Here is a 27816-nt window from a genome sequence, read left to right as displayed (position 1 = left end):
TTTTACTAATATACTAATATACCTAATAAAGCACTGTAATAAATATGTTGTGTGCAAAATTATTCCAAAATATGGGATGTGAAAATAATTTCTTTGTTATACTAATGATAAATAGTTATGATAATTTGCAGTGTTCATAAATATATACATCGAAAGCGGAGACAGGACAGAGATTGACAATGGAATTTGAGCATCGTGGTATTACTATTCATTTATTCTGCAATACTAGTCATTAACATTCTTTTCATACGCGCCAGAATTAATGGCGGTATAATCTTAATTACAAAAGCAAAATAATAGTATCGTAAGCGTTAATGGGAATAAAATTTGTGAACATAAATAGATGTACAGAAATGTTTAGTAAAGAACGTTTTCTTAGTGACAAACATATAAGATTTTTGCGGAAAAAAAAATATTCATGTAATCTATGATATAATCTTTAATAGTATATATAATAGAACTTAAGAATTAAAGACATTAAAATAAAATTAAAAAAAGAATCAACAATTAATTTTTTTATAACAAATTTTCTTTTAGCTTTGGTATTTTTTTTGTTAAATGAAAAATGGCACCTATAATATTGTATCGAACATACGAAAATTATAAGATATCGGATAAAATTGTTAACCTTTTCATTCCCAAATTATTCAATAGTTACAAAAAAATATTTATTCGTATTGTTGTGCATATTACATAGCAAATAAATCATTCATAAAAAATTTGACATTTTAAAAATGTTTGAAGATTTTTTTATTTATTATTATTTGGCAACAGTTTTTACTTTTATTGCAACCATGTACAATATTTGTATTGTAAACTTATGATACATAATAAAAATCTTTTTTCTTACTTTTGGTGTTAGTAAATCTATTTAAAATATTTCAAACAATAATTTTCAAACTCTTATTGTATTTATAAAATAACTCTTATCATCGAATTAGACAACATAAAAGATGAATACTTTAATATAATATTTTATCGCAAAATTTGTAAATACATATTAAAATACATGTTAAAACCATATATACAAGACTAAAAAAACTAGTACTCTCTTTTCGCAGATATGGAAATATAGATGGTAATAATATTTTATTTCATAATTTTAAATACGTAGCCATGGCTGCAGTGGAAACGAAAGGGTTAAAAGATAGATGGTTGTATTTTGTGCCAAATTGATTCTCAGCAAGATTGCTTGTTTATATGCCAACCGACTTTAAAAATGCCATAAATTATTGTATTTCAGTAATGCCTAGGGTTCTTTGAAAGTCTGGACTCAATTAATTCACCCGTTCCGTTGTTTTGTTAACATTCTATTTTGTTCAATTTTGTATAGAAATTTTTTAACTCAAAAATCTTGGTTGGAATATGCAAATAATTTATCATGTATACATTTAAACAGATATTTACGACTTTAAAGACAAATATCATATTTATTGAAATTTAGAATATCAAGTGATTTAAACACTAAAGATAATGAGTGCTGAATGATGAAAATAGAGAAATGTAGATTGACAATATAGAATGCACATACGCAGGAATACACATTTCGATTTAAATAAAAACAAAAGGTTCCAAGTAATTAATAAAAAAAATTACATTTTTTTATACTCTTTTTTTATTTTTTTCTAAATATTAAAATGTTCTACTTATGGAAAGGGACGAGATACAGGTGTTTGAGATTGCATTAATTACAATCCAATCCAATCAGTTTACGTCGAAAGACAATAAAAGAGCACGGTTGCTGTAGATAATTGTATTGTATTGTAGATATTGTATAATTGATTATCTGGAATTTATATTTATATGCATAATAAAACATAAAATAAGATTATATTTCTAATATAATAATTTTAAAAAATTTAAAAAAAAACAAGAAATGTAAATTTTGCTTTCCTATTTTTAAATGCTTAAATTTTCAATGTTGAATATCAAAAATAATATTAAACTTTTGTAGTCAAAGTTGAATTAAAAAGATAATTAATCAGAATACAGATCGTTAATCTTTGAGAACATTTTTTATAATCTCAGAGCACTCAAAGATTCTTAACATTCAACTATGATATTTGAATCTAAACGAGAATATCGGCACATGTTATGTGCTTGACTTCCTCTGGAGGCATTCCTTTGTTTTCTCGTCAAAAGGGTGACAGTGATGCTGTATATATTTTCTTTTTAAAAGAAAATTTGTTTTATCACAAAAAAGTAATGTCAATTTTTCATTATTAATGTAGATTCTAATGTCGTATTTTGTTGTTATTAGAAGCTTTATGTATGGTTTATAGGCGATCAACTTCTGAGCCAACAGGAAGTATAATATACATACAAGATGTCTGATAATAACCACGACAACGCTCGTGGACAAATAAAAAAAGTATACAGAAAAAAATTAATTGAACAAAAAAGTTCTTTACCGTTTTGTAAATTTTGCAATAATTATTGAGATATTAATTGAAGAGGGTCTTCTACCTTGTTGGGTAAAAAAAATCGTTTTTTTTTTATTTTTAAAAAGGCTGGGACCTTAAAAATATGTTTCTAAAATGATTAGACAAAATTCCAAAAACTGGCAAAGTGATAACATTTTAATGGTAAGTAGTAAATATCATTCCTTATACACAACAGAAACTTTAAAGCCTGTTTTCTCGAAACTGCTTTTTTGAAGAAATCTCGAGAATCAATCAAGAGATTAGCTTCAAATTTTAAACGAATCTCAAGAAAATGACTGTCTATCGATGGAACTAGAATTATTGCCGTATATGTTACTGTTTTTTTTTTATTTAAACAAATTGTTGCAACTTTTAGACAAAATTCAATTACTTTTCTTCAAAAGACCACCATTTTGTCAATTTTCAACATTTTGCTCATTACCTGCTCATAAGCGTTGTCGTGGTTATTATCAGACATCCTGGAGTATTATGATTTAGGTTAATTTAATATTTTAAAAAACGAGAAAAATGTAAAAAAGTTTTGCTTTCTTATTTTTAAACTCTTGAATTTTCAATATTAAATTTCAAACAAACTTTCAATTAAAGTCAAACTTTTGTTGTCAATATTGAATTCGAAAAATACAGTCGATTTTTCATTATTAACGTGGGCTCACTAAACTTTTGTTGTGGCCAGAAGTTTGATATAATGTGCCTTATGAGTGATTTCAAATTCTTGCGCTGGCAAGAAGCATTGCGCCTGTATTCTGGAGTGCCGCAACCGTCTAGCCAGATTTTTACCGAGCAGAGCGAGAGTAATAAGAAGAATGCTCATGGCAACGATCACAGTCATCACGATCAACAGCTCGACGTTCTGCTGGGTATAACCGGCTTGCTCGACTACTTCGATGCAACGAAACCTCTCATTATCATCCACCAGATTGCTGGATGACGACGCGATGATGACGTCGGCAAGTTCATCCAGGCTAGCGCACACTCGATAGTAACCTGGTGACGACACTTGCACATCGATAACGAATGCGGAAGTGCAATTGAACGTTTGTCGATGTACCGCAGAAACTGTGTCAAATACGACAATAAATACTTGGCAGGCCGATGATGTGAGAGTCGATGACTCTTTTATTCTAGAAAGAACTACGTTGACGTGCAGATAGCCTTTGTCGGTCATGTTCGCGTGAACGCTAGTAATCCGCGTGTAAACAAGAGGTGTTTGCATGGATGTCACGGAATAAGGATCCGCTTCTCTCGCGTACTCTTCCTGCCATTGTTGGCTCATCTTCTGTAGAACAATAATGTCGCTGCAACCAAGACCGAGGGATACGTCCTCGTAGGTGGTAGGCACAAGCAGCACCACACAGTAACGGTATTTATGACCTAGTTGCAGACGCAGGGAAGCCGGTATGGCGACTGGTAGTGTACACGGATCACGCATCATCCGAGAGTCGCAGTGCAACGGACTAGACACCGTCTTGATCTCATTGTCGCCAATTGTCTCATAGATAATAAGCGAGTCGCAGGTATAATGCTCGGCACACTCTTCTACATGCCACAACAGATTTATGCCGGTGCTCTCATCATAGTGGTACTCCTTGAGATTAAGCTGCGCCTCCGCCAGTGGCACCCGGGTCATTATGGGCGGTGTAGGCTCGCCGCAGAGCAGACTACCCGGTGGCACCTGCGTAAGGACGCCATTTTCGAGAGCCGGTGGTGTCGCGCATACCGCTGATAACTTGTCCTCTTCAGTCAGATTAGAGTTTGCTAGCCAGTTGGCAAACTCTAGCAGCGTGCAGTCGCAATTGAGCGGATTATCGGTGAGCGAGAGCTTTTTTAGGCGCAACTTCGACATTGGCACATCATTCGCCACCATTGTAATGTCGTTATCGTCCAATCGTAGGTCCTGCAGGCTTTTTAACGGCACCACCAGATCAGCCGTCAAAGATCGCAGAAAGTTATATGTCAGATCTAGAGTAATCAACTTCTCCAAGTGCGCCAATGAAGCACTAGACACGGCGACAATGCGATTGTTCGCCAAGTTCAGTCGCGTCAAGGTCGATAAGTACTTGAACGAGTAATCCTCCAGTACGTCAATCTATGAGTTTAATAATTTTAATGGAATAATATAACAAAAAAAATTATTTTTGAAGAATAAAATAATTTATTAAATATTTATTTTTTTTTAAATAAATTTTTAAATATTTTTTGTTCTTTATACAGAGTGTCCCAAAAATTTTGACACAGCGGCCGTATGCCGGTAGAGCAGACCAAACTGAACCGAAAAGTCCTCTACCATTTTACAATTTTCACAAGGGTTAAAGAGATATTAATTATTAAAGATTACCGAATGCGAACGCACGGCTGAGATACGACCGCCTACAGACTACGGTCGCTAGGTGCGCGGCGTGCGGTAAGCGGCGAGCGACAAGCGGCGAGCGGGGAGCGGCGAGCGGCGCGTCTCGCCGCTTGTCGCTCGCCGCTTACCGCACGCCGCGCACCTAGCGACCGTAGTCTGTAGGCGGTCGTATCTCAGCCGTGCGTTCGCATTCGGTAATCTTTAATAATTAATATCTCTTTAACTCTTGTGAAAATTGTAAAATGGTAGAGGACTTTTCGGTTCAGTTTGGTCTGCTCTACCGGCATACGGCCGCTGTGTCAAAATTTTTGGGACACCCTGTATTATAAAAATAAGTTAAAAAATTTTAACTTAACTTTTAAGTAAATAATTACCTGATTGTGACTCAAACTGAGGTAAGTGAGATTCCTAAGGCCCATGAGAGCACCTTGCTGAACATTGATGAGACCGTTCTCCGACATGGTAAGGAAATGCAGTCTGGGCATTTGTGGTAGTAGATTGGGACCCATTGGGCCCAGTAGCAGATTGCTAGACAAATCCAGCTCTTCTAAACGTTTTAAACCCCTTAACGCAGACAGAGCGGAGACACTCAGGCGATTTCCACGCATTTTCAGTGAACGCAATGCTGGTAGGGCCAAGAATGCCTGTGGCGACAATTGTGATAACAGATTGTCGCATAGGTCGAGATAGGTCAAATTCGACAATCCCTGAAAGCAAGTGTTTTTTTTGCTTTCTCATTGATTTTCTCAAAATTTTTCAGGAAGACACATCCCTATTTTATAACAAGTTCATTATTATTTCTTAATTTTTTGGTAATTATAATTTTTTATTCTTATTTTCTTTTTTCTAAAGTTTAAAATAAAACATTTTGCATTTTTATATAAATGTAACATGTAATGAAATTTGATTGTGCACTAAGAACTGCAATTTACAATCATTAGTTTATAATTAATGCATAATGTGTTTTCTAATGTGAAAATTTTTAAAATGGTATCAGTACCTTGAACGAGTCTGCTTCTAATGTTTTTAATTTGTTGTGAGATAGGTCTAATCGGTCCAAACCAATAAGATGCAATAGCGCGGTTGTTGGAACTGCGTCCAGTAGATTATTGGGTAATCCGAGCGCTTGTAACGGTTGCGCCAGAGCGATGAACGCGTTTTCGTGGACGTATTTCAGCTCGCCGGTGGAAATGACCAATCCATGAAGCGCAATATTCTCCAGAAAACGCGCCGGAAGTACGGAGATCCCCGTCACAGTCACATCCAGTAGCGATATCATGTTGTCCGGTCGACTACGTTTCAAATGCTCGCTGATAGTCTAACAAGAACAATTGATGATAACAATTTCTTCATCTCAATAGGAACAATCTCTTCTTCGTCTGTTATTTGTTTTAAAATTTTGAAGATCTTTCGAAAAAAATTAAAGATAATTTTCAAATTAATCAAAGAATTTAATTAATTTTTGAATCTTAAGATTAATATTGTTTTACTGATTAATTTATTTTGTTACGCTTATTTTATGTTGTATTATACAAGGTGTCCCGCGTAAATGTACTCATTGAATATCTCGGAAAAAACGCATCATTTTGCTCCGAGAAAAAAATTACACTATTATATGTATATCGATACCGTAGATAAAACTATATTTAATTTTCAAAAATAGTCCTTTGGGAATTTTGGGGGGGAGGGGGGAGGGATGCTATCCCTATTTCGGTATTTTTAAATGGAAGGATATGTTTTGACTTAGGATTCAAATTCTACGCAAAAAACCAAGATTTTTTTACTCTTGTCATTTTTTTCAAATTTCCTCGAATTTTTTAGTTATAGAGGAGTTTCCCCAAATTTTAAACTTCACAAAATGCGATGTAGCTTCGGCACTAACTGAGATAATTAAATTCTGAAAAAAGATTTGAAGTGTATGTCAAGAGCTTTCTAATGGTTGGTCACAACAGATCTTTTCTATTATCAGCCCATAGTTTGAATGTGTATCCGTGTGTAGTATTTCTTGAAAACTCTAGACAAGAGCTTTCCAACGATACCATATTCGGTGGGAATAATAAAGGAACAGTTTTTCCGATTTCAAAAGGCTATATTTCGAAAACCATTTGCCAAAACCTGCTAGCGCTCTATCTCGATTGAAAGATTCTTCCAAAACTTATCATTACTGAAAGTTTGATTCAATTTGACAGAAAGTCCGATTCCCATGTTAAGAGTACAGGGTTCTTTGGGGAAAACCTTCTATAACTAAAAAATTCCAGGAATTTGAAAAAAATGACAAAAGTAAAAAATTCTTATTTTTTTACGTAGAATTTGAATTCAAAGTCAAAACACACCCTTCCCGTTTGGAAATACCGAGATAGGGGTAGCACTCTCCCAAAAAAATTCCCAAGGGGCAATTTTTGAAGATGGAAAATAATTTTATCGTAATCTACGATGACAATATACATAATATAATTCTTTTTCTCGAAAATGATGCGTCCTTTTCAAGATATTCAATAAGTACGTTTACACTGAGACACTGTATACCATATACACAATTAAATTTTATTGTTATATAATAATATTATAATATTAATATAATTTTAATAATAATAGAAATAATTCAAATAAAATTGTGTATGTTTATTTGGCAACTATAGTTGTCTCTACCATATGTATAGTTACATTATTATTTTTACGATACAAATATTTTTGTTTTCTATTATATTATATTGATTACTTTCCAATTACTAACATAAGTCAATACAAATATCATTCAATATCGAACAAAGACAAAATGATTGACAACAATAGTGTGTACTGTAATTACCTGTAGTGTCGTTCTATCGCCGATGCACCTGAGCGTATGTGGAAAGTCGCAGGAACACGTCACGCCTGCTTTTGTAATATTTGGGCACTCCCAAATCCCGTCAGGAGAAGATGACGGCGACGACGACAATGTGTGGGATAGATTTTTCGGGATGCTGTCATCTTGCACTGTAAGGATTGTCGACGATGTTGCTGAATTTTCTTTGGTAGTGATCGTCATCAACCTGGATGTATTCGTTGATGTTATTAATAAAGACATTTCTGTTGATGTCGTGGCATTGTCTATCGTCACGTCGAGACACGATGCTGTTATTATCAATGTCAAGACGAGTAAGTTTCGAAGTGGTTTCGGCATCCTAAAAAAAAAGTTTAATAAATATAAAATCGACATGAGAGAAAGGCTTATAACGATAATCTATCAAATAATATAATATAATAATGGCTTTCCAAGCCATCGCAATTGTTGATGCAAAATAATTTATTTTTTATTTTTGAAAACTATTCGTCTATTTCAAGACATTAAATATATACCAATTTCAAATTAAGATACTTAGAATGTATGAAAATTAAATACATTAATCTCACCATAAAGAATCAGAATGTACAAATTAAAATTAGGAAATATATAAGAAGGAAGAACGAGAGAAAAAAATTAGGGAAATATAAGAAGAAAGAACGAGAGAAAAAATATATCAAAGCGCGAGTGGCTGAGCAAGCCCGGATTTGAACCCGAATCTTTCACTTGCCGGGCGACTGTTCTTACCACTACTCACAATCAGACCACGTTTCTAATATTCTCTTTCGCCAAGTTGGGAAATAAATAATTTCTATTAAGAAATAGGAGATAGACACTTGACTAGCCAGCGTGATTTAAAATCGACATGAGAAAGGCTTGTAATGATAATTTATCAAATATAATAACGGCTTTCCTCCCCGAGCCGTCACGGTTATTGAGATCGATGTGTGTACATTTAATGTCTCGAAGAGGAATAGTTTTCGAAAATAAAAAATAAATTATTTCGCACTGACAACGCAACAGATCGGAAAGCTTATTATATTATATTTAATAAATATATTATTATTTTATTTTTTATTAGATAATAAAACAAATAATATTTTTATTATTCTTTATCATTTAATTATTTATTGATTTATTTTATTTTTATTTTTTTTTATTATAATTAATTTAATCAATACTTCTCTATTATAATTTAATTAATAATTATTTATTATTTATATGACATGTGACAAATAATTTTGCAAAATATAAGATTCCGATTTTGTTTTCACTAACGCGCACAAGTTCATTCTTAAACACCAATCACTATTATATACCAGAGATAACCACAGTTTAGAACTGACAAATTTCAAATTGCGAGTACACATATTACAAAATTCTATAATAATACATATTTATCACAAATATACACATAAAAACAATGTCTCATGTTTATTATACTGAATTATGGCTTGTCACGAGAAGCGATCTAGAAAAGTTGCTGAAGCTCGAAAGAAAATTGCAAGAAGATAGACCTAAAAGAAAAGAAACGGTTTTAAATTCAATGTTGCTTATGTATCTTAGGTATAAAATATTTGCACAATAATATTGAATCAATTCAACTTATTAAGTATTATTTTTTTTCTTTAGCATTATCACTAAATTAAATATGTCAACAAAATGTTATTATTGTTTTAAATTACACGAATTTGTAAATATTATTGATATATATATATATATATATATATATATATATATATATATATATATATATATATATATTAAAATACATAAATATTTGAACTAAATAAATGATAATTAATTGAATATATTTAATCATATTAACTTCTTTTCTCAGTATATTAATAATTTTCTACTCAAAGCATTGATCACCTGAATTAATATCCAGGTATTGTAATATTGTAAGAAGACTTATCATGTGTCTTGATCAAATGGTGCAAACGCAGAAACGGGCGTTGATCAAGCAGATGTTAGATTGTGCCATTGGGCAAATGTTGGCGTATAAGAAAGAAATCGTTCGATTAGATTACACGGACTATCAGTACGCTCTCTCGCTGTTTATTCAATTATTTGCAATTTGCACAAAAATACTGTTTGTGCAGATGGCCCGACGATCTCTTGAATCAAATGAAATTCACGCCGGACTGCATCGAGCTATTTGCGTCAGCGTCCAGTCGGGAACGCATGCATGAACGCAGAAAGTTTATTGAAGAATTAATGGAGAGTGCTCACAAAGGTTCATGAAATGTTTCTTATTGCTAATAAAATTATATTAAAATATACATAATAAATATATGCATAAAATTAATTATTTTTTTATAAAAATTATTGTTAGTAATGAAACGTTTGTATTTTTACACAACAATTAAAGAGATAATTATATTTGAAATATAGACTTAATAATATTAAAATTTCAAAATAAATAATGCAATTTAAATTTAATTGTGTAGTACCGTCGATAGAAGAACGCAGCCTGTCACAAATAGATATCAAGAGCATAGTCGATGTGGCTGAAAAGGAAACACTACAGACTCGTCCCAAACGAAGAAGAATGCGCACCGAGGAATCGAAAGTGGAATTGATCCGTGAGTCGCCCGAACAATATGCTGCCCGGGAAGCAAAACTTGCTACCAAAAGAGCTATGCGTAGCGCAATATTGTTAATACAAAGTCATGAAAGAGCCAGGATGGGACGCTGTTATGGAACAGATAGTATTTAGCAGAAAAAATAAATAATTTTACTCATTTAAAAATATTTACGCTAATTATGCATCATAAGGGATGCAGCAATGACTTTTAACCTTGATATATGTTGTCGAGATCACAACTCTAAGTAACCATTAAAAGTTTTAACCGGCGCTTGTTGTTTATTAAAAAGTTATTAACAAAATAAGTTTAATGAATAAAACGTAATTTTCCGTGTTCAATCAGGCAGACGCCGCGGAAGTATTTTTCATCTGAGGGGGCAAAATTTATAAAGGCGATACATAATACTTTCATAATATGTATATATATATATATATGTGTGTGTAACTCCATTCAAACACCAAATAATAGGCCACTTAGTGGATAGTATAAATGTACGAAAAATATTTTGTTCTAATTAATTTAATGCGCTTAATTTTCTTCGTTACTCGTGTATTTTATTATTTTATTATTTTTCTCGTGTACTTTAATTGAACGAGTAAGTAGTCAAAAAAAAAGGAAAAAGAAAAAGAAAAAAAAATAACCCATTTTTCCATCTTTGATGTAAATATTTGATACTCAACATTTTTGATCATGAAATACCTGAAGAAAACAGAAAAATTTCAGGGGGGCTACGCCCCCCTTGAATTATCTCTGGGCGGTTGCCCCCTCTGCCCCCCCCCCCCGGTTCCGCGGCGCCTGCAATCAGGAAATGTTTCTTCTTACTTGTGTTACAGGATATCTCGTAAGTCGAGATCAATCGCTCGGGAGGTGATTGGGAACCCAAAAACAAGAAAAAAAGTTGATATGAACATACATCCAAAAATGCATTGTTTTCGAATTATCGCCATTTTTATGTTGAAATTTGAAATTGCTGCATTTTAAATTTTTTGTCAAAATTAAAAGAAGGAATAGTTAGTATATGAGTTTTATAACATAATTAAAGTCACATAAAAGTTGCAGGCTGCTTTAGCACTACCCAGGATGCACCATGTGGAGGTACAGCTTTTAGCATCCTTTGGCAGAGATCAGGACCCCACAGTTCGTCACTCCTGTGGTATTTAGTGACTCCAAACTCTCTCTGCCGCACGCGCGCGCATGTGCGCGTGCGTGCGTGCGTGCGTGCCTGCGTGTGTGTATGTGTGTGTGTGTGTGTGTGTGTATGAGATAATATGAAAATTATAAGAGGTTTTCGTCACAGTGACGAACTGGGGTCCTGATCTCTGCCAAGGGATGCTAAAAGCTGTACCTCCACGTGATGCATCTTGGGTAGTGCTAAAGCAGCCCGCAACTTTTATTTGACTTTAGTTATGTTATAAAACTCATATACTAACCATCCCTTCTTTTAATTTTAACAAAAAATTCGAAATACAGCAATTTCAAATTTTAATATAAAAATGATGATAACTTGAAAACAACATATTTCCGGACATATGTTCATATCAACTTTTTTTCTTGTTTTTGAGTCCCAAATCACCTCCCAAGCGATTGACCTTGACTTATGGGACACCCTGTAGAAGTACTGTTAGGAACATAGTTTTTGTTGCAAAGCATCAAAATGTTGTTTTTCAACAATGGCTTCTTTGTGTCTATTAACTAATTCTGTACTATTGATGAATAAATTGTAAGACTTTGTTGTTTAGAACATTTTCACAATGTATTTATAATTATCAAAATGTGATAAATTGAATGCGTGGGCGGGAGAAGGGCAAAGCCCATACATTCAATTTACAACGTTTGAATAAACGAATCTGCTAAGAGCACGTTTTATTAAATGTATATAGAATCAGAAAATTATGTTTTATTCATTAAACTTATTTTGTTAATAACTTTTCAATAAACAACAAGCGTTAAAATCTGGTAATCACTCAAAATTGTGATCTCGTAATATATGTCAAGATTAAATTGGAGCTGCATCTCCTGTAATGCATAATTACGGAAGAAATAAATTTATCTAGTTTTTCTATTGGAATTACAACAGTAACTATCAACCCTTCTTATGTTTGCTTATAATGTTTAATGCTGAACTGTCCTACAGTGAAACGTATGTACGATTACAATCAGAAAGTAACTATGGGGGAAATAACACCGAAAAGAATAGATCGAACTATATTCATTAATTCGGTGATAACAATACAGCGCGCATGGCGACGTTACGCCACGAGAAAAGTCATAAAAGGACGGATTGCACGTCTCGAAGAAACTTTGGGTATGACAATACCGAGCTGGCAGTGCCACGAAACGTTCGCGAAAGACGAAGAAAATTTTAAATGTCGACGTGCTCTGATGCCTGTATTCGACGCGCACACTGAGAAAGCGATCAGCGATGAACGTTCAAGGGTAAATTTTTTCAATAAAATTTCTAGAATCTGAAGTATTGTTGGGAAAAATATGGGACTATTTTTAGTGCACATATATACATATGTGAATCTATACAGGGTGATTCAAAATAACCGTATGTCCTTAAAGGAGCATATTCCTGAGCGTATTCTGAGACAACTTTTCCTTTGGCAAAAGTTTGTGCAGAGCTTAATTTTCAAGTTATAAAAGAAAATAGCTAGCGTATCGTGAGTCGAGTACAAGAAACAAGCAGGGGCGTCGCAACTCACCGTTACACGCGAGTGTTTACGTGAGGCGCCTGCTACAATCAGCTGACACTCACGATACACAAATACGTATACGCATCTCTCTTTCTTTCTCTCTCTTTCTCCCGCAATGAGACAGATCCATATCGAGTAAAAGTTTTTCCACTTTCTTATGGTTCACGTTTTACGTTTCAAAACACAACACATTCACATACTCTGTTCACTCACTTCATCGATAAAACGAGGAATTTATTTAATGATCACTACTAATCACTTGATGCGTGAAAATTACTCGAAAAAAGAAACATGTGTTTTTCGAGTAATTGTGTATCGTGAGTGTCAGCTGATTGTAGCAGGCGCCTCACGTAAACACCCGTGTGTAGCGGTGAGTTGCGGCGCCCCTGCTTGTTTCTTGTACTCAACTCACGATACGCTAACTATTTTCTTTTATAATTTAAAAATTAAGCTCCGCACAAACTTTTGCCAAAGGAAAAGTTGTCTCAGAATACGCTCAGGAATATGTCCCTTTAAGGACATACGGTTATTTTGAATCACCCTGTATATACATACGAGGGTCGTCTGAAAAGTTTTGAGCCTCAATACGAAGATGGCATTACTCATCAAAACCATTTCGGTATTACAATCGTATATGCTTTGAAAGATAACTGTGAAAATTATAAACATTTTGTACGCTCAGTTATTGTTTGACGGTCATTTGTGCCAGTCGATGTCAGTATTTTCGTAAAAATGGAAAAAAACAAATATCATGCCGTAATTAAATTCTTGCATTTGAAAGGCAATACGCCCACGGAAATTAAACACAGCGTCTAACTTGGCTTTAATTTCCGTAGGCGTATTGCCTTTCAAATGCAAGAATTTAATAACGGCACGATATTCGTTTTTTTTTTCATTTTTACGAAAATACTGACATCGACTGGCACAAATGACCGTCAAACAATAACTGAGGGTACAAAATATTTACAATTTTTACAGTTATCTTTTAAAGCATATACGATTGTGTTGTCTCGTGCGATGAATGCGGTGCTATCACCATACCGTGGAAGGGAAGAGTGATAGAACGAGTAATAAATCGATGAATACAAGAAAAAAATCAATATATTAGGAAGTCACACCGACAATACGACGTAGCTTGCGCAAGCACACAACACAGTCGACTGCAGGTTTATGATCGAGCCCGTAGCGTGGCGCGAGCGACGCGAGACAGAGACGGAAGAAAAAGCGGATTAGAAAAAGACCCGAAAAGAACATACCTTAACAGATTGTAATACTGAAATGGTTTTGACGAGTAATGCCATCTTTGTATTGAGGCTCAGAACTTTTCAGACGACCCTCGTATATCGCATATTACATAACATTAATTTGTAACAATGCTATGTTGAAAACTTTTCTTCGAAAAATAAACAATTTATCCATCGTCTTATTGTTAAAAATTCCATCGTCTTATTGTTAAAAACTCTATAAATCAAAATAAAAACATCTTATAACTCGAACAAATCGTGAAGCTTATTAAATGTTTTATTTTGCCTCTATAACTAAAATTTAAAAGAATATGGCCACTGTTACTCAAAAATACTTCTATAAATCGAAGTCATGTGACTTAAGCCTTTGTAACTTGAATCGATGTCTTATTTAATTTGCCTCTATAACTCGAATTCTGGAATACATGACTGGAATCTATTACTCAAATTTACTCTAACAAAATGATAGCCAATCAACAGTTTTGTTTTGTTTTCTACATGTAGAAACTTGTCAAGCATGTATCAATACCCTTAGAGCTCATTTATTTTTCTATCTAAATTCTTTCGTTATAAATTATGTATGCACAAATACATATGTATAATAAAAGGCTAGCCTCTGTAAATTGAATTTTTTTTTGTAATATCTCTATACCACAAAAAATGCTAGAGTTTTGTTTGAAGCCTCTATAAGTCAAATCTTTAAATTCCAAACTTCTATAATTCGAAAACTTCTGTAGGACGAAACTACTATAACTCGAAGCATTTTTCATGTCTTTAGCGATTCGAGTTATCGAAGTTTGACTGTAATAACATTAATATAATGACATATAATAACGGAGATATCATCGTTAAAAAGTTAGAGAATAGGACTATTAAATAGTCTAAAATTCACAGTGGAAACTCTTTCTGTACAACTATGCATTGAACTCACTACGTGATTACATGCATACTTAAAATACAAAAAACTCATATCCGACAATGAGTTAAATAAATACCACAAAGATGATTATGTAGAAAAATAAATAAATATAATAAAAATGTTTTTATTCGATTTTGTAATAAATATTTTAAGAAATTCTGATCGCGTTTTGTATTCTTACTTTTTAGACTATATCTAGTTAATCCTGTTACTTTTGAGAAAATGTTAAAAAACAGTTAACTTTTGAAAGCTGCTGAGAATCCGGGGCCCTGGATTAATGGAAGATATCACCGACGAGATTCACGAGTGGTTCGTTATCTGGTATGACACAGTGGGGCACTACGACGTGTTTCCGGCAGCGGATTTGGGTGGTAGCGTTTTAATCACGACTGGACAGACGATGACGCCACAGGAATATCTGATGGAAAAACTGGAGAGAAAAAAAGAAGCCAAGCCGAAGGGTAAAATAATCGAGAAAACGACGTTGGTGCCCGAATCCATTAAGCACGAATCGCACGGTTGGCGAATGTCGCAAACACAAGCTCTATCCTACTTGGAGAAAGCAAATGCTGATTTTATTAATAATTGGAGTTTTCGCGATGAGAGCAACAATCCCGAACAGGAAGAATATTTGGATTTGATTACTGAAAAGCTATGTTACGAGTTGCAGTTTGAAATGCGAAAGATAGTAGATGAATTGATGAGGATTGAACTGGAATTGTTGAATAAGGCGTTGTTGAAGGATCTCAGAAGCGATAAGGAAAAGTTTGCAACTATCGATAAAAGTGATTAACAAGAAACTTATAATTAATAATCATTTACGCTTATTATATTACACAAGTGTCTATTATTTCATTCAAATATTACATTTCATAGTTGCAGTGGACGTCTGTTCAGAATTTTTTATAATCAGTACAAGTTATTAATTTTAAAGAGTGATTTTAATTGTTAATTTTTATGAGTTTTGATGTATATTTACAAACTGCTACAACATTTTAGAACAAGCATCGATATCATCCTAGAACTACTATGAGACAATAAATTTATCTCTTAAGACTAATTCAGGCTACTTTTAAGTTATGAGTATGTATTCTGTACAGATGTTCCAAGCAAAACAACTTTTCTTCTTAATGTACACACGATCACAGGAATGCCTTAACACATGAATTTGTCAACGAGTGTCAAGGCACTTTTGAATTGGCTTGTGAAATTTACACTCATGCAAGTTCATGTGTTAAGGCATTCCTGTGACTGTGTACAATGTGTGAAAACATTTTTAATGTTTAATAACCTTATTTTAAGATTGCTCTGTACAGATAACTACCAGTAATACAGATAACCCAGTAAACAAAATGTTTACAGCCTGCCGGCAGATTGACTAAATATTGAATAAATTCACTCACAATCAGAACTTGGCAACAGATTCGGTGCCATCTATATCCACATTAAGCTCGTATTCTGCCGATAGATTCTGCTTATCATAACAAATTGGCAGCAGAAACCGAGCAGGATTTGTGCAGCGTAGTTGACGGCAGATTGGTAACAAAAACCAAACAGCATCTGCCGTTTCATAGCATTGGTATTTAAATGCATTTAAATGGCCTTTTATTCAAATGATGCACTGACTTATTCTACTTTTCCGTTCGATATTTTTTATAGCTTTTCCGCTATTTTTATAGCAGATAAAATTGGAATTATTTTAGTCACATGAAAATTTTGTTTTGTTACAAAAAGATTTTTTAGTAGAGGAGTTCTCAATATTTAAAAAAAATTATATATTGGAAATTAGACATGTGAAGAACCGACCACAATTACAATGTGGAGGAAATAAATTTCTTAATTTATTTATTATGAATGATTGTTTACATAGGACCAATGTATAATAATTTCTCAAAGTTGATAATCTATTAATAAGAAATAAAGGAATGATAAACGAGAAAAGATATTAAGGCGCGTGTGACTAAACCGGGAATCGAAATCGAATCTTCCTGCTTGCCAGGCGAATGTTCTTACCATTAGACTATTTATACTTTAACAAACTATTACATTAAGAAATTATTTAACAAACTATTATATTAAGAAATTATTATTTTATCCGCACTACAATCGCGTTGCTTCTTCGAAATGGCAGATCCTGCTCGATTTCTGTCGTCAATCTACCATCAGATTATGAAATAGAGTCTGCCTAGTTTTTGTTGTCAATCTGCTTTTAGTATATGTCAGCAGATTTTGTTTTATTTCTATCGCATTCTGCCGAAATCATCAGATATATTATATCTATTAATAGATTATTATAATTACATTATGTATTATAAAATAACTTTTACCCAGATTTTGTAAAATGCCTTCTTGTAGCAGGCATTTTACAAAATCTGTTTTCGACAGACTTGGCTATCTGGGTAAAAGTTATTTTATAATACATAATGTAATTATAATAATTTAAAATGGATACAAATTCGTTTCTTTGTTTGTTAGATTCATAATATAAAGCATTAAATTATATTATAGTAGATGTAAAGAAGAATAACGGCAAGATCAAAACGGAGAAACAAAAGAAGAACGATGTTCTGGAAGATGTGACTATCAATGAGTTCTTTAACGAGTTATTGCAAGCTAAAGTTATTAGGAACTATCGCACTGTTTTTCTACGCGAATGGCACAGCGATCTTTCCTATCAGAATTACGAAGCGCGTCGTGAATCCCGAAATTACATTCACCGGTTGGGCGAAGTCAAGCAGCTTGTCTTGGAGTACTGCGTGTTACCTTTAATCTCCAAGGAGACGCATCAGGTCGCGCCACTCGTGCGTTCCGTGTGCATCTATGGATTGCCAGGAGCCGGAAAGACTTCTCTCACCAATGCCATTTGCTCGGAGGTAACTGTTTATCTTTATTTTCAATTCTCTAACAAAAAGTTTTTATGATATATATTTAATAAAATTTTGTATAAAATTATATTGTTCAAATTTTTAATTAAAAATTTTAATTATTTCTGTTGAGTTTCTGTTGAGTTCGCACAATTCGCAAAATTTTGATTGCAGATCTAAGTACAACGTTTCAAAAATCTGGAATGCATTGTCTTATAAATCTTTAATCGTTTCTTCATAAACAATTATCTTCATAGACAAATGTCTTATAAATCTTTAATCGTTTCTTAATAGACAATTATTTTTTATAAGAAAGCATTTTTATTTCTTAAGAGATAAGAGGTTTAAAGGAAATGGATTTATAATTCAGTTTTTTGAGTTTTTGAGCTTTTTCTCAGGTCGGCGCGTTACTCCTTGATGTGTCGGCACCTGTCCTGATTGGCAAATACATTGGCAAAAAAAATGAACAAAGACTTATCGATATGATTTACAAAGTGGCCCGTGTTTATGCACCTTCTATTATTTTTTTCAACACTAATGAAAAACCCTGGCTAAAGCAAATTCCATCGGAGGAGTGGTATCTTCAACTCAAACGATTCACAAAACATTTTGTCAAACTAGTAAAAAATATCAAGCCGGGTGACCAGGTAAAGCTATATATAAAAGATTAAAAAATTTGGTCATATTTCTGGCGATTTACTTTTTATCGTAATTTGCTTTTTTTAACTTTGCAATTTCGTTTATTTTTCCTTACAACATTTTCCGCAGTTTGTTTTATAATAAAATCGTTAAACATTAAAATCTTTTTAAATATTGTAAATACACCTCGTATTGCGAGAATTTAGGATGGTACTTTTAAATTGGAGAATTATATCGAACAGCGCTTATTTTGTAAAATATATTCTCACTATTCCCGCTAAGGATCTTTCTTCAATATGAATGAATCGTTGTTGCCCGCTGGCACTTCGGCGAATCCACGTAGGCGTATACGCGCGCGCGTGCCACAACAACCGGGCTCTTTCTTTTTTTCCTGTGCCATTCGGACTTCTCGTCCTGATCATTCGAGGTTGCTCATTAATGAAACATCTTCAGTGTATATGGCCGTTGTATGTAGATGAAGCCGAGTTAATGTAGAATAACGATAGGATAAAATGTCTGTGAGATTCTGCATTCTGCATTTACTATTATTAACTCATTGACATTGATATCGTAAAGAAAACCCATTGACATTCAGTCGAAAATAATTTGCCATAATAATGTTACTTCAATTTCTTAAGGTAGTTGTCTCGCGACAGTATGATCTAAAAGTTAAGTCCTTCATTACAAAAAAACTCAAATAATAAAGTTTAGATATTACATATTATTTAATTTATTATACGAACAATTTATTACTAAAAAGGATTAATCAAAAGTTTAATAATAATTTAAAAATAGTTAATAAATTAATTTCTTGTGCTCTCTAGAGTAAACTTTTGGTTGGGTTTGTCCATACTACACACCTACACATGTAAGAATTGTATATCGTGATTCACATATACTAATGTAAAGTATGTCGATAATGGCAACGTTGCAAATCTATTGAAATTTAGTTTAGCATCATAACTATTTACATTATAGTGTTATTTTGTGTTAAAGGAAAATTTAAAATCTGAATATGTGCGCGCGCACATGGAATTACACGCACGCTGTTGTTACATCCTGCTCAAATTTTGTATACGTCAAAAAATATCAAAAATCATATACTTCTTACGATTATATTGTTGAACCTAAACAGTCAAATGCTGTTTTTTTTTATGTTCATATATCTATTTTCTGCATGCTCATTATTTTTCATTAAAGTCTTAAATGTAGTTTTCAAGATAAAATTAAAAACGTTAACCTTAATATGGTGTATGCAACACGTGTTAAAAGTACTAATTACAATTGTAATTATTTCAACTCTTGAATAGTAAATTCTTTTATTGCAAAACCAATTAGATATTACTTCAATAAAGATATGGTGAACATTTGGATCAATTAACTATAATTAAATTTAATTATAGTTGTTAGCATTTAATTTAAATATGATATATAAATGAAAGTCTCAAAATATAATAAATTTTATTTAATGCTTTTTATAAAAATAATATTTTTTACATTTCAAATTTCTGATGTAAGATTCAAATTAAAAGATCATAAAAATCCTTAAAAATTAAGTTTCATAAAAATAAAATAACTTTTTAAATTTATATCTGCTATTTAATATTAAATGTAAAAATTTTAATCAGAGATTTGTATTCAACGAAGTGAAAAATCAACGAATTCTCTATCGTATTTTACAAATTTGTAACATACTTTACAAATACCTTACTTTATACTTTTCTTCAGGTACTTTCAGGTTTACTTCAGGTAGTTCACTTCAGGATTTTCTTTATTTTTTATTACAAAATTATAAAATTTACCGCTTAATTTTTAAATTAAAGATTTCTGAAACCTTCTAAAAGTTTTATAATATTAAATTTTTATTATATTGTTTATGACATTAAAATTTTTTTATATTGTTTTGAATTTTTAATTGCCACATTGGATTCATGATTCAAAGTTTCAAAATGTTCACTGAATTTAAATTCGGGGTTTTAAAAAATCTTAAACTAATTGGTTTAAACTTTATATTTAATTGGTTCTTTCATAAAAAATTTTTGATAATAGAATTAGAATTTTTTAATGGTTAAGAGATTAAATTTATATTTATATGAATCAAAGTGTAAATTCATTTTTTGATTAAATTTTTTTGTAATTTTTAATATATTAGAAAATCTAAGAGTAATAATATAAGAGTATCTACTTTAATAATATATTTCTGCGACTTGATGCAGGAATAACCCTCCCCAATATCACTTTTTCCATCAAATTTACTACTATTTTTTCAATCATAATTAAAATCAAATTTATGAAATGCAATTATTTTATTTTTAACTATACGACTTTTATGAAAATTTTATATGATGGATCGCATTTGTTGCAGCTTCCCAAACAGCACACATGTCTAAAATCGGGACATAAGACATCTTAAAGACATCATTAAGACGTCTTTTAGATACCGTGTCTAAAAGGCGTCTTACTGACGTCTTTAAGCCGTCTTATGTCCCGATTTTGGACATGCGTGCTGTCTGGGTTATTATGCATATCTCTTTTTTTTACTAAATTGACATTAGTTGAACAACCAAAAAAAGAACTTTCCGCAGAATAATAATTGGAATAATAAAAAATAAGAGATGGATATAATTATTTAGCATAAGAAGAAAAAACTTTGTTATATTAATTAGTAATATATTAACAGCCGGTTATTCCAACTTTTTAATAGACTTTACTTCTCAGTTATCTAAAATAAATATCAGTAATCCTTATCCGATGGTTGAAATACCGAATAAAATTGCATCTTAGTAATAACAATTTAACTCGTAGGTAAACTTTATCACAGATAGAACAATAGTTACTGATATTTACTAATATTGATTTTAGATAACTGAGAGGTAAAATCTATCAAAAAGTTGGAACAATCGGCTCTAATTCATTTAATAGATATTATTTCTCTCGCTGTTCGAGGAGCCACAGAAGACAACAGCTGCTTTCGTCAAGCTTCATAACAAATTCATAATGGTACCTGCCACCGATTACAACACACTGTACATGTACTATAAAGAACTGCTGATGAAATATTACGGTGTTGATCGCGACATTGACGTTTCCTGCTTGGCCAAGATGTCTGTCGGGATTTCTCTGGATTTTATTCGGCAAGCCGTAGAGAAAGTGCTCTCTTTACGTCGAAGAATCATTCTCAAGTTTGATCCGTTAAATCCACTAGAAATTATGAATGAACTGCTGACATATCGATATCCCACGACAGAAATGGCAGTAGCGCTTGAAAAATTTGAAAAACGCATTCCATTTGCCAAGAAAAGGGCCGCAGCTTTACAAGCCGAAAAGCAAGAGCACAGTTGAACGTGAATTGGAAGATAATGCGTTTGCAGGTGTTTCAACAAATATGTATTTTGCGGAAACAAAAGTTTTGTTCGATGCAAAATTATGTTTGCATATAATGTAAATCTCTATTGTATTCCAAGTGTTTTGCGAAAGCAGTGGTGTAATTCATACGTAGAGATATGAGTAACAGAAATAGCAGCTGCATTTTTTATGTCTCTTATTAATTATTAATATTTTACGATTTTCTAATTTTTTAATAAATATTTTAGATATTATATGCTATCTTTATAGCGTTTATTTTAATATTCAACACATTTTAAATTTTTTTATTTGAAACATTACATATCTTGGCAAGTTTCAAATTCAAAATCTATGAAAACAAAGTCTATTTAAATTAACTAATGAATATAGTTTTGTTACTTACTTGCATCTCCATACAATTTAATTTTAAGAAAAAAATTTATTTTTGACCGCTAATTACATAAAATCTGTTAAAGCGTGAATATTTTTATAATGCAAAAACTAATTCAAAATCTCAGAAATTTATTAAAGAATTATCCACTAGTGGGTTACGTTGCACTCATATGTATTAGTCCTGTATTAACTGTATATTAACTGTATGTCCTATATGTATTAACGCCTTTGCGACGGAATTACATACTTTTCTCTGAATTTTCGAATTAGGATATACGCTAAATAAACAAGTTTTTTCATTTTCCTTCTTTGTTGATTTTTGAGAAATAATGTGTACTTGTTTTATTAAACTAAAATAAAATTATATTGAAAAAAAAATTATCAACACATGACTAAATACGTTCATAATTATTTTTTTTAATTCAAATATTTATATTTAAGTCGTACATTCACAATGTTAATATTAATTGATATCATTTAAAACAATATGGTATTGTTGACATATTTAATTCAGTTAATTATTTTATAATCCTAATCAACATGTAATCTCAATAGTGATAATGCTACAAATGATGCAGTTAATAAGATGAATAGATTCAACACTATTTTGTGTATTTATTAAAATATATGTAAGTAGTTATACCAAAAAATATTTTATTTAAATTTATATTTTTTTTTTCTCAGGTACTAAAAGGGAAAAGTGTATCTCAAAAATACTTATCCGAGAAAGTAGAAATGTTCTGTTTAATTGTAAATTGCAGAAAAAAGATTGCTTAATAATTGCAATATACATAAATATACATGCAAATATGCATATATTGCAATTGCTATATACATACCTTTAATGTATAATGGCGCGTTCGTTTCAAACGTGTTTCCAACCCCTGCACTCTCCTGCAACACCTTGGTCTCAAAATGAAGAAAGAATCCAATAGCACCCACGCCGGTAAAGTGCCCGCAAGTGCATCGTGCGAAAGTCGATAAAAAATAATCCTCAGATTCAGATGTATCTTGCTATCACATCCCTCAATCGAGATTTCTTGAGTCTCTTTTTACACTTAATGAAATTTCACAAGCCAAAAATTTGTTTCAATTGCTTCCTCTATCTTTCATGATACCGTCGTATCATTGTCACACGCGAGATTTTACCGTAAGGAATCTCTGCAAAGGATCAAATCTCAATACCCGACAGTCATTGAATATAATGAAGATAACCAGATGATCGTCAGAATTTGATTACCAAAACGCTATTGCACGTGTACGTATGCACGCAGACGATAATTTATCGAACGCGAGAACTTCAAATCGGAGTTTTAATTGTAAATCGTGGACACTGAATTTTCCGAAGATTCGCGCGGAACGACACAAATCGCCCGGTGGATGGTAACACCGAGGATAAGGGGAGAGGGCGATCCTGCATGAACAGCGGTTATATGATGTGCGTGCTGCGAGGCACTGTGCGCCGAGAGCATTCTCGGCGACCGTTTTGAGAGACGAGAAAACGTCTCGCCTCCACACGTAGTATCCATACGGTGGGGACTCCCCCGGTCGCGTTGGTCCGTTCGTCTGTCTGTGTCTCTCAGTTTCCACATAGCATAGCCATGTATGGAACACGAGACGACGTTCTCTTTCCCGGCCCTTACGCCCACTTGCCGCCGTAGCCGCACGCTCTCCGTGCTGGCTCTCCTGCTAGAGCTGGAGCAGATATCGTAGTGTCGCGGTCAACTAGGACGAAGATGACAATGATATCGCGTGAACCAATAGAAAAAAGTCTTTTGAAAATGCAATGATTGACGATGTCTTTTTGTCTAATCCAGAAATGCAGAATAATTCGAACTTTTCGATACTGAAAACTTAGCGTTCCAAGGACATTGACGAGTTCTAATTAAAGGAAACGATTCAGAAATTCTCAATTTCTCAAATAAGGAAAAGAAACAGAATAAGGGAAGGAAACAGAATTTTTTACAATTCAACATTATTTTACAAAATAACGTTCTTCTCATCTACTTTGCTTATCGATTGATTTTGTTTATCGATGCACTACAAGAAGTAGCGTCATTTTTATGCCCGCTGCTTTTGCACGCACGAGAGGATTCGAGAAAAGATCAAGGACCGGGTGATAAGGAAACGATAAGTAAAGTTAGGAGGGGTCTCTAAACATCAGAATCGTTGCGAAAATTTTTTGATACTGAAAATTGGTTTATCCATCATCGTCGTCGTCATTGTCGTTATGAAATCACATAAAACCGGGCCTACACGCCTACGCTGCGGCGAGAGACTGGCGTAGCTGCGATAAAAGAAAGTTCGACTTCTTTAACAAGTCTGAGTTGTTTATAATGCGTCAGAAACATCAAACCTAAATGACCCGAATCTGAAAAAAATACAGCATGAAGAATATATATCGTGCAAACTGGATTTATTTTTTTCAAATAAAACTACAAATTCTAAAATAATATAAAAAAATATTTATATTTGCGAGAAAGTTGTTATAATATTATTAAAGAACTTAAAAATAAACAGAATTTTAAATGTACCTCCAGAATGTATTCGCTGTTAATTGTCACAATATAATAGAACTTTTTATTATTTTGATAGATTTCAAAGTATATGCTAATTATATACGATTGTTGCTATTGTATTTTTCTTGTAATATAAATTTATTTCATATATCGTTAACTATAAAAATCTATTTACAGTTATGTAAATATTTGACATGTAATATATTTCTTAAATTTTTCACAATTTCTAATTAATTATTTCTCAGTACACGAATATACAATATTAGTTTTTATAATGTATTCAATGTTTTATATTATCTAAATTTTAACAAAATAATTCTTTTAATTTGATTCTTTTATAAATAAGTCTATTCGCAAAATCTTTTAACATTTATCACGAGATGATTTCTCATAGTTTTATAAATTGACTTTTTTGAATTAATCAATGTGTTTTTCTAACAAGAACGCTAACGCGGTGAGATAGATTCTTCTTACATTTCAACGTAAAGGCGAGGTAGTGGTATCGTACAGTTGACAGAGTCTGATTGAGAATCTCATTGTATACAAATATTGACGAAAAAAAGCGATTTAAGCGGCACTTGCACAAGGAATTAATTCGAGAAGTTTAAAGCGCGCATTCGATCAATATAAAATATATTGCAAGTATTAACTTGACTGAACTCTTAATATCTCATAAAATTAACTTAAATAGGTTAATAAAGATAACAATGCTTGCAAAATTGGAAAAGTTTATAAAAAATATTGACTATATAAGTTTATTGATTACACAAATTGGCTATACAATAAAAATTTTTAAATAATATGTTTTGATTCTGCGATTTGATATGTACGATTCTGTGAAAGATAATCGATTGTACGCTATCCAAAGGGCTGCTATCGTTTATACATCCACGCAAAAAACTGTATTCTCCGAACAGGCTACATTGGAGTTAATTGTCGATTTCTATGTCAAAGCATATTTATGTTTGACGATGTATTGCAGCGCAAGTTCTTCTCCAAGTTTTATCAAAAAATTTGTAAAAAAAAGTAAGAGAAATCAGCAACATCTACGTGAAAAGGTTTATTCGCAGAAAAGTAGAATATGTAGCGCTTAAGATGGTTCGAGCGTTAATTAATTTTCTTAAAAAATTATTCAAATCTATATTTGTACTTAGAGACTTCATAAATATAATCTCACAATTTCAACAATATTTGACTTATTAATTACTGAGATGTTTGACTTTAAAGTAAGAAATTTTTATACAGAATCTTATGGCAAAAGTCGATGTTACATTTAATTATGTACTATAATAAAAAAACTATACTACTATAATAAAAAAACATATTCTTATGATTTTGATAAAAAAGTAGCAAATAATAAATAAATTCATAATGAAGCTTTTAGAAAGAAAGTACAATAGTTCACTTGTTAATTATTGAGAAATTAAAATTTAAAATTTGAAGATTTTTATATATTACACCACTTGATACATTTAACACTGATATAATAGCGACAATACTGCATTATTGTGACGAGATTAATGTAAATATGCGCTTTTTTAATCCATTTATGTTTTATTTTTGTCGACATATTTTGTATTTAATAACATAAAAAATTACATTTATGAATAAAATGTATAATTACAATACTTTACCTTACAGGTCAGAAATTCATAAATAAATCAACACATTATTGTCACATATAATACATAGTGTATAGTTTAACACTTATCAGACATTTCGAACAATCATAACTAAAAATTTCGTGTGTATAAATGAGAGTTTCTTAATCTATTATCAGCCCAGCAAACACAAAATAACAGTAACATAACATTAATGTTACAATTTCCCACTCAACAACATAATTGTTACGTACAAGGCATGTTATATTGCAGTTACATTATTAAGTGGGAAATTATAACATTGACGTTATGTTACTGTTAGCTTGTGTTTACTGGGAGTGAGCTATATAACATACCGGAGTGAGCCTTGAAGAAGTGGGGATGGACCACTGTGAAAAAAAAGAGAGTTATATCGGACGGGGATGTCTATCTCATGTCTGTCTTCGTTTTTATATTTATAATAATATTATAATATTCCCAGCCATACACGGTAGTACATGTGGAAGAAAGACAAACGCGTCCCCGCCTTCTATTGCCATCCTTGAGCCGCAAACTACACATTGGTTTTTATGGAAAAGGCTCACTCCAGTACGTTATATAGCTTAAATCCCTGCTATTATCCCACCACAAAAACATTACTTTTAGCCAACAATGTCACGCTCGAACCACCTTAACTTATTATCCCCTCACAAAAATTACTTTTAGTAAAACAGTTAAGTCCAAAAATATAGAAAAGTAAGATATTGGTACCCTTAGATTTCTTAGCTCCTTGGTTACAAATTGAACGTTTAAAAATATGTAGAAACAGTTACAAATTTTATAAAATCAAGGGAGAAAAATGAGTCCAGTTGCAAAAGCAGTTAAATCCCTATTTACTGTTGCAAATGCAGTTTATATTAGTTATATTAGTTTATATTCTTTTGCCAATTTTTCCTGTGTTTAGTATTTTACTTTTATTTGAATTTGATATAAAAATAAAAGAGGAAAAGACATTGTATTTTTCCAAAAAATAACTAAACATAATGTTTTGTAATATATGTAAATTTTGTTTATATTATTGGTAATAAAAATGTTTCAAAATTATAAAAATTATGTTAATTTAAAATAAATTTCATTTAAATTAAAGTAAAAATGGCAGACATCAGTTTCAAAATCAGCTAAATCCTTTTGTCCAGCTGCAAACCCAAAGTAAATTCTATTTTAATAAATAGAAATTGTATTTCTCATGCCATATTATACATTTTGTTAATTAAAACAATGAATTTTTCTTAATTTAAAAAAAAAAAAAGATCTTATTGATAGCTTGAATGAGACAAATTGCAAGTTTTTCCGCTCTAGCCAAAAAGATTTCAAGTGGATTTAACTGCTTTTGCAAATGGACTACACATGG

At 32.0% G+C, this 27816-nt stretch overlaps 3 protein-coding genes across 5 annotated transcripts in view; 2 read left to right on the top strand and 1 right to left on the bottom strand.

Annotated features, from left to right (window-relative positions):
- Positions 1–270, top strand: part of LOC105677795 (transmembrane protein 26) — a 67939-nt gene extending 67669 nt beyond the window's left edge. Inside the window, exon 6 of the mRNA XM_067350129.1 lies at positions 132–270. Within this exon, the coding sequence (XP_067206230.1) occupies positions 132–177 (46 nt within the window). The 3' untranslated portion in view covers positions 178–270. The remainder of the gene's footprint in view (positions 1–131) is intronic.
- LOC105669084 (Leucine-rich tendon-specific protein) lies at positions 194–27724 on the bottom strand. 2 transcript variants are annotated; one of them, XM_012361828.2, is made up of 5 exons: positions 23146–27724; positions 7601–7955; positions 5792–6109; positions 5166–5498; positions 194–4530 (listed from the first exon to the last, which is right to left on the bottom strand). In XM_012361828.2, exons 2-5 carry the CDS (start codon positions 7952–7954, stop codon positions 3097–3099), a joined length of 2439 nt encoding a protein of 812 aa, XP_012217251.1. In that variant the 5' UTR covers position 7955; positions 23146–27724; the 3' UTR covers positions 194–3096. The 2 variants fall into 2 exon arrangements, with proteins under 2 accessions (XP_012217251.1, XP_012217252.1); XM_012361829.2 differs by lacking the exon at positions 23146–27724 and adding an exon at positions 10072–10185.
- On the top strand, positions 8531–22610 carry LOC105669085 (dynein regulatory complex protein 11-like). 2 transcript variants are annotated; one of them, XM_067350126.1, is made up of 9 exons: positions 8531–9181; positions 9507–9659; positions 9721–9854; positions 10069–10329; positions 12341–12642; positions 15316–15850; positions 17577–17938; positions 18328–18576; positions 21491–22610. In XM_067350126.1, the coding sequence occupies exons 1-9, from the start codon at positions 9039–9041 to the stop codon at positions 21908–21910; spliced, it is 2559 nt and encodes an 852-aa protein (XP_067206227.1). In that variant the 5' UTR covers positions 8531–9038; the 3' UTR covers positions 21911–22610. The 2 variants fall into 2 exon arrangements, with proteins under 2 accessions (XP_067206227.1, XP_067206226.1); XM_067350125.1 differs by having other exon boundaries at positions 8532–9181; positions 17574–17938.
- Positions 27725–27816: the final 92 nt, after the last annotated feature.

This window comes from Linepithema humile, chromosome 2 (genome assembly GCF_040581485.1).
Source record: "Linepithema humile isolate Giens D197 chromosome 2, Lhum_UNIL_v1.0, whole genome shotgun sequence".
Lineage (NCBI taxonomy): Eukaryota > Metazoa > Arthropoda > Insecta > Hymenoptera > Formicidae > Linepithema > Linepithema humile.
This window is presented reverse-complemented; position numbering and strand designations above follow the sequence as displayed.